Source organism: Saccopteryx bilineata, chromosome 4 (assembly GCF_036850765.1).
Source record: "Saccopteryx bilineata isolate mSacBil1 chromosome 4, mSacBil1_pri_phased_curated, whole genome shotgun sequence".
In the NCBI taxonomy this organism is placed as follows: Eukaryota; Metazoa; Chordata; class Mammalia; order Chiroptera; family Emballonuridae; genus Saccopteryx; species Saccopteryx bilineata.
In genome coordinates this window covers 55,289,346-55,300,656 of record NC_089493.1, presented here as the reverse complement: position 1 = coordinate 55,300,656, position 11,311 = coordinate 55,289,346, and the positions used below count along the sequence as shown (strand labels likewise).

The 11,311-nt window shown below is 42.8% G+C and overlaps 1 protein-coding gene across 3 annotated transcripts in view; it reads left to right on the top strand.

The window, feature by feature from the left end:
• The first annotated feature begins 3,191 nt into the window (after positions 1-3,191).
• The window catches only part of TRIP4 (thyroid hormone receptor interactor 4), an 87,337-nt gene continuing 79,217 nt past the window's right edge, over positions 3,192-11,311 (top strand). The window contains exons 1-2 of one of the 3 annotated variants that reach the window (XM_066273990.1): positions 3,192-3,331; positions 9,978-10,147. In XM_066273990.1, coding sequence (XP_066130087.1) covers positions 3,231-3,331; positions 9,978-10,147 — 271 coding nt within the window. In that variant the 5' untranslated portion in view covers positions 3,192-3,230. The remainder of the gene's footprint in view (positions 3,332-9,977; positions 10,148-11,311) is intronic. The other 2 variants (XM_066273991.1, XM_066273992.1) reach the window with 2 other exon arrangements.

Sequence of the window (11,311 nt, the reverse complement as noted above, 5' to 3'; positions counted from 1 at the left end):
TGTTTGTTTGTAAGTTTGTCTTTTTAATACCATTTTGATAGGGAAAATGCATGGTAGAGTAAAAAAAATAGGAAAAACACAGTGATGCCTAGCAAAAATTCTTTAATTTAAATGTTTGCTTTGAGGAGGTGCTTCTCCCTGTCAGTTAAATAAAACAGAGTTCTGTGGTGTGAATCTGAAATTTTCAAAGGCTAGGGCATTAAGAAAAATCATAGTATGTATGAATAAAATTTCTGCCTCAGATTATATGAAAGAATATCTTTGAGTCACGTTAAATAAGTGTGCTTGCTTTGCTCAGGTAGAAATGTATTTTAATAATCATAATGATTGTAAATGGCATTACATTATTTCAGTTATTAGAAACCAGAGCTTACAATCCTTAAGATGCCTTATGAAAAAAGAACACTTTTATTCTCGAGGATCTAGTCATTTCATCACAATATGTATGATGTATTAAGTCTTATTGTAAAAAAAAAAAAAAAAAAAGACAACTGAACCTGACCTATCATGACACAGTGTTTGAAGTCGAGTTTGAAACCCAAGGCTTGCCGGGTCAAGTCACCTATCCTCTCCTCCCCCACAGCCTTCCTCTCTCTCCCAGCACTCTCTCTAAAATCAGTAAAACAAACAAACTGAAGTCATAGTCTCTGTCTTAAAGAAGTTACATTTTAGTTATAGGGACTGAACAGATAAACAGGTAAACTATTTGGATATTTATAATTTGTATGAAATGTAGAGAATTTTTACGAAGAAATGTAACTTTTGCTCACTATTAATAAATATTCACAGACTATTTATTAAGCTAGAAAATGTTTTCAGCCTGACCAGGCGGTGACGCAGTAGATAAAGCGTCGGACTGGGATGCAGAGGACCCCAGTTCGAAACCCCAAGGTCTCCAGCTTGAGCAGCAGGCTCATCTGGTTTGAGCAAGGCTCACCAGCTTGAGCCCAAGGTCGATGACTTGAGCAAGGAGTCACTCAGTCTGCTGTAGCCCCCTGGTTATGGTACATATGAGGAAGCAATTAATGAACAAGTAAGGTGCCACAACGAAGAATTGATGCTTCTCATCTCTCTCCCTTCCTGTCTGTCTGTTCCTATCTGTCCCTCTCTATCACAAAAAAATAAAATAAAATAAATCAGCGAAAACAATGAAAAAAGAAAATCATGTTTTCAAAATTAATAACAATGCACTTATGATTTTGATAATTTGTGTCAATAAAAACAGGTATAAAAAGATGAAGCAGGCCCTGGCCGGTTGGCTCAGTGGTAGAGCGTCGGCCTGGCGTGCGGAAGTCCCGGTTCGATTCCTGGCCAGGGCACACAGGAGAAGCGCCCATCTGCTTCTCCACCCCTCCCCCTCTCCTTCCTCTCTGTCTCTCTCTTCCCCTCCCACAGCTGAGGCTCCATTGGAGCAAGGATGGCCCGGGAGCTGGGGATGGCTCCTTGGCCTCTGCCCCAGGCGCTAGAGTGGCTCTGGTCGCAACAGAGCGACGGCCCGGAGGGGCAGAGCATCGTCCCTGGTGGGCAGAGCGTCGCCCCCTGGTGGGCGTGCTGGGTGGATCCCGTCGGGCGCATGCGGGAGTCTGTCCGACTGTCTCTCTCCATTTCCAGCTTCAGAAAAATACAAAAAAAAAGATGAAGCAGCATCCAATTAATGTTATAACTTTTTCTAAATAGCCTAATGAGAATGAAGAACCCATTAATGTAAAAGTAAAACAAAGCCAGCCAATTATTATTTTTGACAGAAACAGAGTCAGAGAGAGGGATAGATAGGAACAAACAGGAAGGGAGAGAGATGAGAAGCATCAATTTTTAATTGCAGCACTTTTTAGTTGTTCACTGATTGTTTTCTCATATGTGCCTTGACCATGGGCCTTCAGCAGACCGAGTAACCCCTTGCTCAAGCCAGCGACCTAGGGCTCAAGCTGATTGAGCCTTGCTCAAACCAGATGAACCTGCTCTCTAGCTGGCGACCTCCGGGTTTACAAACCTGGGTCCGCGTCCCAGTCCCACGCTCTATCCACTGCGCCACCGCCTGGTCAGGCCCAATTAAATTTCTTGATTAAATATATATATTATATATATAATATATAATATATATAATATATAGTATATAATATATATATATTAAAAGACAGTATGCTTTTCAAAGTCTGGCTAAAATTTCCCCAGTCCACAGTAGCAAAATACCTTTAAATCTGGTCATCTTGGGTTGAAATACATACCTTTCATTTCTTAAAAATCACTACAGAGAATTCACGTGGAGGATCTTCAAAGCCGAATCCCAACACCTGTTTTTATTTATTGATTGATCTAAATATTTACTTATTTATTTATTGTGGCAGAGACAGAGTCAGATAGGGACAGACAGACAGGAAGGGAAAGAGATGAGAAGCATCAATTCTTCATTGCCGCTCCTTAGTTGTTCATTGATTGATTTCTCATATGTGCCTTGACCCGGGGGGCTACAGCAGACGGAGTGCCCCCTTGCTCGGGCCAGTGACCTTGTACTCAAGCTGGTGAGCCTTGCTCAAACCAGATGAGCTCGCGCTCAACCTGGTGACCTAGGGGTCTCGAACCTGGGTCCTACACATCCCAGTCCGAGACTCTATCCACTGCACCACCGCTTGATCAGGTCCAACATCTGTTTTACTAAAAGGTTTTCTCCACTTCGAGCTAGCTGATTTGTCTTGGCCCTCCTAAAAAAAGATCTGCCTCAAAAAAATTAGAGGTTTAGCATCGTTAATCTAGTATTAGCCCACGGTGAGGGCGAGAATGAAAAGGAGGGCGGTGTTAACAAAACCCCTACTAGACCAAATCCTTATAGTGCTTTACTCTAGCTTCCAATTATTATTTTAAATGCTTTACATAAAACCAGATAATTTAAAATTGGCCTCTCAGGTTACAGATTATAGTTTTGCTTTTCCTAAACTGTAGTTTTTATAGGTATTTATACTGTCTTCTCAACAAAATTCCTAATTTTCGAGTCCTATATCTGACGATGCGGAAGAATCAGGTGCAGACGCTCTGATACAAGGGCAAATATGTACATCACGGAGGGTAAGTAGAAGGAGCCGGCACAAGTGGGAGGGATCTGAGCTGGGGACGTCGCGACTGCGCGAGGCGGTGCAGCCTGGCGGAACCCGCGCAAGCGAAGTCGGTGTTGCGAAGGGACTAGTCCGGCGCAGGACTCGAGGCTTTCTCAGCCCAGCTGGTTCCGGCTGAGGAAAATGGCGGTGGCTGGGGCGGCGTCTCGGGAGCAGCTGGTGGGGTGGTGCACCCAGCAGTTGCGGAAAACTTTTGGCCTGGATGTCAGTGAGGAAATCATGCAGTAAGACCGATTCGGGGCCAGGGCGGGAAGGAGCTCTGAGATGCGAACTGCCTGAGCGAACGGGGAAGCAGGGAGGACTAAAAAGTTGATGAGAATAAAATAATGTGATATAAGGGCTGCTGTTGGTCTTTGGACTTCGAATTTTTTACCTTTGGCTTTATAGTTTGGTTTCTTGAATAGGGTGTCCAGCTCCACAATTGGCCAATGGGGCGTTTTTTCCCTAGGAAAACGCGAAATCTCTGTAATTAGAACTTTTAAGACTGTCCCGGACGCCAGTTTCCTTATAGATTCTGGAGAAAAGGGGAGAATCAAATTGTCGTTCCAGAAATTTCTTACTCTTAACATTTTAGTTTGCCCGATATAGGTTGAGTCAAATAGGACCTAAAATTTAAATGGGGCGTCGTGGTATGGTGCAGATAGCTCCTGTCTCAGAAGTCTCAGGTTCTATTTTCTATTGCCATTTACTAGTTTCAGAACCTTGGGCAGCTTAATTTTCCTTTCTGGTACCTTAGCTTACTTACCTATAAATTGACTAACTAATGGAGCTTACCTTATTGATACTTTGATTCTTTTAAAGTGGAGATGGTGACATGATTTAATATCTTTCACTTGGTTTTTTTATACAGGTTTTTAAGATTTTATTTATTTACTTTAGAGGGGGGAGAGAGAGAGAGAGAGAGAAAGAGAGAGAGAAAGAAAAGAAAGAGAGAGAAAAAGAAAGAAAGAAAGAAAGAAAGAAAGAAAAGAAAGAAAGAAAGAAAGAAAAGAAAGAAAAGAAAGAAAGAAAAGGGGGAGGGAGTAGGAAGCATTAACTCGCATATGTGCCTTGACCAGGCAAGCCCAGGATCTTGACCTGGGGACCACAGCATGCCGGGTCGACTCTCTGCGCCACCACAGGTCAGGCTCAGTTGGTTTGTTTAACAAACATTTGTTGCGCTGCTACCAGCCAGGTGCTGGAGCAACAAGAACAATAGATACAGTTGGGTTCTGCTTGGTTGGTGATTCCTGAGGTAGGGTAGGTGCAGGCTATTGTGGGAGCACGGAGTAAAGGACTCTCTTTATGATTTGAGAATGGTAAGGTTTACTGCGAGGGATGACTTTCACCTGAGAACTAAGGAATGGCTAGGTGGAGGTGCAGTATTCACGTGGGAGGGAAAACACTCAAAAATTGCCTTTGGTCAAGGATCCCATGTTTCTTGATTTGATTCCTTGTTTATTGATTCTGAAACCAGAATAGCAATTCTAGGACTTTTGTAAGAAGGTGAGTTTCAGGGTTTGAGAGAAAATAGACTTGTTGAAAAGGAGAGAGCCTGTGAGCCTGTGTTAAAGGATTTTTTTTTTTTAACACTGGAATAGACTTATCAAAAACTCCCAGCCAAGTTGTATGGCTTGGTTTTACCCTTATTTGAAGACAAGACCAGGTTAAGTAGCTTTTCAAATATATATATTTTAAAGCAGTAGAATGCTGTTAAATAAAATGAGATTTTTTTTTTTTTTGCTATATACCGAACTAAAAAAAATTCAATTTTTAAAAATTGAGGCTATTCTTGATGAATCAACAATGGAGTGTGGATTGGTGCAGTTTTATCAGTCTCCAAATCCAATTGTATGTTTTCAGTTTACACAATTTCTGGAAAATTCCAATCTCATAGATTGTGGTTTAAGAGTGTATTTTGCAGCCTTAGATTTTCCTTTGTTACTCGTATACACCCTTAAAAGAGGAATGATGAGAAATTTGTTTTAAGGTTGAAGCATTAAATATGGTTGAACACCTGCTTGCATTTTCTTTTTTTTTTTTAAGTGAGAGGAGGGGAGATAGAGAGACTCCCGCATGCCCAGGCCGATGCTTGAACCAATCTGCTGAAAAGGGGAAGAGGAAGAGAAGGGGGAGAGGGAGGGGAAGAGAGGGATGGTCACTTCTCATGTGTGCCCTGACCTGGGATGGAATCCGGGAAATCCTAACACCAGGCAGATGCCTATCCACTAAGCAAACCGGCCAGGGCCCTCCTTGCATTTTTAAACATTCTTAAATATAAGTTAGAAAAGAATTATTTAAAATTTAAGCACTAAAGCTGCCTACAATATAATGCTATTTGGACCACTTATTAGGTTTTTATTAGATACTGCAGACAGACTGTGATGCCATGATGAAAGCATTTGCCGCATAAATTTGCTGTGTCTTGCTTAGAGTTTAAGAATTATCCAAGTGTACTATAATAGCCTGGTAACTTGAATAATTTGACTTGAGTGGCCTGAATATTTTAAGAAGACAGCGCAGAGCTCTTACCTTCCTAATCAGTGACACCTTTATGAGACGTTAAGATCTCGGCCCTGGGCCCTGGCTGGTTGGCTCAGCGGTAGATCGTCGGCCTGGCGTGCGGGGCACCCAGGTTCGATTCCCGGCCAGGGCACATAGGAGAAGCACCCATTTGCTTCTCCACCCCCCCCTTCCTCTCTGTCTCTCTCTTCCCCTCCCGCAGCCAAGGCTCCATTGGAGCAGGGATGGCCCTGGCGCTGGGGATGGCTCCTTGGCCTCTGCCCCAGGCGCTAGAGTGGCTCTGGTCGCGGCAGAGCGACGCCCCAGAGGGGCAGAGCATCGTCCCCTGGTGGGCAGGGCATCGCCCCTGGTGGGCGTGCCGGGTGGATCCCAGTCGGGCGCATGCGGGAGTCTGTCTGACTGTCTCTCCCCGTTTCCAGCTTCAGAGAAATAAATAAATAAAAAAAATAAATAAAAAAAAAGGGTCTGTAGACCTTGCTGGATAGATAGCTTGGTTGGTTAGAGCGTTGTCCCTATATGCAAAGGTTGCAGGTTCGATCCCAGGTCAGGGCACATACAAGAATAAAGCAATGCTTCTGTCTCACTATCTCTATCCCTTCCTCCCTTTCTTAAAAAAAATTTGTTTTGTACACAGATTTAGCAAAGTAAATATTGTTCCACACCACATTAATTCATGTTTTGATTGACTCTATTTTGACAAAATTGAGAATATTACATATTTGGGCATACATTGTTCTTTATTATACTTAGTTAAAATGACACTTATTCAAATGTTTCTGGAGCTCTTTAAATGCTTCCCTAGTGGTGAGTTAAATGGTCCCTTGAGGTCCCTTGCAGCTCTATGAGTCCTAGCTAGCAATTGATATATTTTTTTAAATTCTTTTTTAAATATTTTTTTCCTTTTTAATTTTTTTTATTTATTCATTTTTAGAGAGGGGGGAGGGAGGAGAGAGAGGAGAGAGAGACAGAGAGAAGGGGGAGGAGCTGGAAGCATCAACTCCCATATGTGCCTTGACCAGGCAAGCCCAGGGTTTCGAACCAGAGACCTCAGCATTTCCAGGTCGACGCTTTATCCACTGCGCCACCACAGGTCAGGCGCAATTGATATTTTTTTGATGGAAGTTGTTAAATTTGGGGCTCAAGTTGGTTAAACTATAAAAGTCCTGGAAATGATTATCTACCAATAGGACAATTACATGATGTTTTAAATTTAAAGGATATAGCATTATTTTTTTGTATACCATACAGGTATCTGAATTACAATTTCTCCAAATGTTATATTTTCATGGTCCATTATCTTAATTTATAAGTATTTTTCCCACTTCTTTATTGTGCATATTTACTTTAGAAAATTAAAAAATATTTTAAAGAAGGAAACTAAAATTACCATAATGCTATAACCTGGAGATAACCATCATTTCTCTTTTAGGGTTTGTTTTCTATGCACATTGTAATACATTTTCAAAAAATACTCATTGTAGGGGAAAAAAGAAAACAAAAATAAGCCAAAACTTTTTTTTTTTTTTTTTCTGAAGCTGGAAACGCGGAGGCAGTCAGACAGACTCCTACATGCTCCCGACCGGGATCCACCCGGCACGCCCACCAGGGGGCGATGCTCTGCCCATCGGGGCGTCGCTCTGTTGCAACCAGAGCTACTCTAGCGCCTGAGGCAGAGGCCATGGAGCCATCCCCAGCGCCCGGGCCATCTTTGCTCCAATGGAGCCTTGGCTGCAGGAGGGGAAGAGAGAGACAGAGAAGAAGGAGAGGGGGAGGGGTGGAGAAGCAGATGGGCGCTTCTCCTGTGTGCCTTGGCTGGGAATCGAACCTGGGACTTCCGCACGCCAGGCTGACGCTCTACCACTGAGCGAACCGGCCAGGGCCCAAAACTCTTTTTAATTGTACCACTGGGTTATAGTCATTTTGGTGTCAACTTTGTAGCCTTTCTTCTACACATAAGTGTATGGAAATACAGATTTCTTTTTATAGCAATTTGGATCATATGCTAGACAATCTGTCGTACTATTTCACTTACCATTATATGAGAGCATTTTCTTAGGTCAATAATAATTATTCAAAACTTTCACTTTTAGTGGTAGCATATTACGTTATGTAAAGTCCAAAAATTTGAATTCATTTGTCCCTACTCCATTTTCAGTAGCTTCCAGTTGTTCATTTTTAAATTTTTAATTTATTTATTTATTTATTTTATTTATTTTTTTTTTTCATTTTTCTGAAGCTGGAAACAGGGAGAGACAGTCAGACAGACTCCCGCATGCGCCCGACCGGGATCCACCCGGCACGCCCACCAGGGGCGACGCTCTGCCCACCAGGGGGCGATGCTCTGCCCATCCTGGGCGTCGCCATGTTGCGACCAGAGCCACTCTAGCGCCTGGGCCATCCCCAGCGCCCGGGCCATCTTTGCTCCAATGGAGCCTTGGCTGCGGGAGGGGAAGAGAGAGACAGAGAGGAAAGCGCGGCGGAGGGGTGGAGAAGCAAATGTGCGCTTCTCCTGTGTGCCCTGGCCGGGAATCGAACCCGGGTCCTCCGCACGCTAGGCCGACGCTCTACCGCTGAGCCAACCAGCCAGGGCTAATTTATTTTTTTTATTCAGTGAGAGGAGGGAAGGCAGAGAGACAGACTCCTGCATTCACCTCAACCAGGATCTACCAGGCAAGCCCACTACGGGGTGATGCTTTGTCCATCTGGGGCATTGCTCAGCAGCTGAGTTCTTCTTTTTTTTTTTAAGACTTTATTCATTTTAGAGAGGAGAAAGAGAAAGGGAGGGAGAGAGAAGGAGGGAGGAGCAGGAAGCATCAACTCCCATATGTGCCTTGACCAGGCAAGCCCAGGGTTTCAAACCGGTGACCTCAGCGTTCCAGGTCAATGCTTTATCCACTGCACCACCACAGGTCAGGCAGCAGCTGAGTTCTTCTTTGCACTTGAGGTGGAGGCCATGGAGCCATCCTCAGCATCCATGGCCAACTCACTCCAATCAAGCTGTGGCTGCAGGAGGGGGAGAGGAAAGAGGGAAGGGGCGGAGAAACAGATAGACGCTTCTCCTGTGTGCCCTGACCTGGAATCAAACCCAGAACATCCACACACCTGGCCGACTTTCTACCACTGAGCCAACTGGCCAGGGTCCAGTTTTTCACTAACTTAAACAGTGATGTACTTAATGTTTTTGCATAAAATTTCTGTGTCTCTTTCATATAGAGTCCTAAAAGGGGAATTATTGGATTATTTTAAGTTACTTCAAATATATTGACCAGTTGATTTCTAGAAAAGTTGTATTGACTTTTACTCCCACCCCATTTCACTTTTAGGATCCCTTTATAACATTTCCCTAAATACAGACATACCTTTGGGATATTGCAGGTTTGGTTACAGACCACTATAATAAAGCAACTATTGCAGTAAAGGAAGTCATAATCGTTTTACTTGTGAAGGGTCTTACCTTCAGTTTTTAAACACCCAACACCTGAGAAGCACAATAAAATGATGTATGCCTGTAGATCTGCTTATTTTTATGTGATGCTAATCTTTTTTTTTTTTTTTTTTACAGAGAGAGAAAGAGTCAGAGAGAGGGATAGACAGACAGGAATGGAGAGATGAGAAGCATCAATCATTAATTTTTTGTTGCATGTTGCAACACCTTAGTTGTTCATTGATTGCTTTCTCACCTGTGCCTTGACCGCGGGCCTTCAGCAGACCGAGTAATCCCTTGCTCAAGCCAGCGACCTTGGGTCAAAGCTGGTGAGCTTTGCTCTAACCAGATGAGCCCACGCTCAACCTGGCGACCTCAGGGTCTTGAACCTGGGTCCTCCACATCCCAGTCCAATGCTCTATCCACTGCGCCACCGTCTGGTCAGGCGATGTGATGCTAATCTTGATTAATAATTTTTAAGAATGTTAAATCAATAACCGGTTAGATTTTAGTATATATTCATATTTTTAGCAAAAATGAAGAGAAATTTTAGATTTTCCAATAGAGATGAAGTGATTTGTATTCCTAGGAAAATATAATGACTGTAGATATGTAGTTATAGAAAGTATTCTGCCAATAGTACTTTAATAAAAATAAAGAGTATTCCTGTGTTAAGTGTAGCCTCACAAGCCTATCTTCAAAACACTGATTTGATTTTAGAAATACAAGAAGGTGGTAGAGAGATTAGATTATGAACTGCTTGAGATCAGGGTCTTTGTCCTAATCAAATTTATATCCCTAGCATCTAGGGTAGAACTTATCTCAAAGTAAACACTCGAATGGATTAATTAATGTTTTTTACTACCTTGATCTCTGTTATGATCATTGAAATAATATAGTGTAACCTAGGTTTGTTTCAACAACTTATATCTTTACTTCCCAAGGTATGTTTTGTCAATTGAGAGTGCTGAAGAGATACGAGAATACGTTACTGATCTCCTTCAGGGAAGTGAGGGCAAAAAAGGTCAATTCATAGAAGAGCTTATAAACAAATGGCAAAAGAATGATCAGGAGTTGATTTCTGGTGCTCTGCAGCAGTCCTTCAAAAAAGATGGTGAGTTAATTTAATGTAATTAAGCAAAGAGACTGGTTTATAGGACTTTTGGTATTTTCTTTCACTTTCTATTTCCTCATAGCTACTGTAACTTCAGCAGAATCATATGTATACATTATTTTTTTTTTTTTTTTGGACAGAGACAGAGTTAATGAGAGGGACAGACAGGAAGGAAGAGAGATGAGAAGCATCAGTTCTTTGTTGCAACTCCTGACTTGTTCATTGATTACTTTCTCATATGTGCCTTGACCAGAGGGCTACAGCAGAGTAAGTGACCCCTTGCTCAAGCTAGTGACCTTGGGCTTCAAGCTAGCAACCCTTGGGCTCAAGCCAGCAACTTTGCGGTCATGTCTATGATTCCACGCTTAAGCCAGCAACCCTGTGCTTAAGCTGGTGAGCCTGTGTTCAAGCTGGATGAGCCCATGCTCAAGCCGGTGACCTTGAGGTTTCGAACCTGGTCCTCTGGGTCCTAGTTTGATGCTCTATCCCAGGGGTCAGGAACCTTTTGGGTTGAGAGAGCCATGAACGCCACATATTTTAAAATGTAATTCCGTGAGAGCCATACAGTATGTTTAACACTAAATACAAGTAAATGTGCATTTTATGTAAGACCAACACTTTTAAAGTACAATAAGTCTCTGAATTCTTTTTAATAACATTGTTATGCTGTTGCTAACCAATGATGAATAAAGTACTTCTTACCATTAATGCAACTTCTCGTGCTGCATGGTTTTGCTGATGGCTTTGTAGTCTGGTTGATACGTGGTGAGGTTAAGCTTCGTGCAGGCGTTGAGACTTCCACCCGTTAAATGTGATAGTAGGTTGGTCTTAACGTTCTTTAGATGTGAAAAAGACTGCTCACATGCATCCGTAGAGCCAAACATTGTCAGTACAGCAATACTCACACGCTGCAGTGTGTGGTATGTGACAGGAAGCGCATTCCAAGTTTTGACAATCAGCTGGTCCGCGGGTTGAAGTTTTTTCATTTCTTCCCACTTGTGTTTGCTCACCAACTCCGCTTAGTGTCGTGCAAGTCTTTCCAAATCTTCATTCAGTGACTTGAACTTAGTCACCCACATGTCTGAGGCCTTCAGGTCAGCAGCTTGTAGCTCAAAATCTCTGACAGAGTCACCGGGGATGTAACTCAGGTCGGCGCTGTCCACT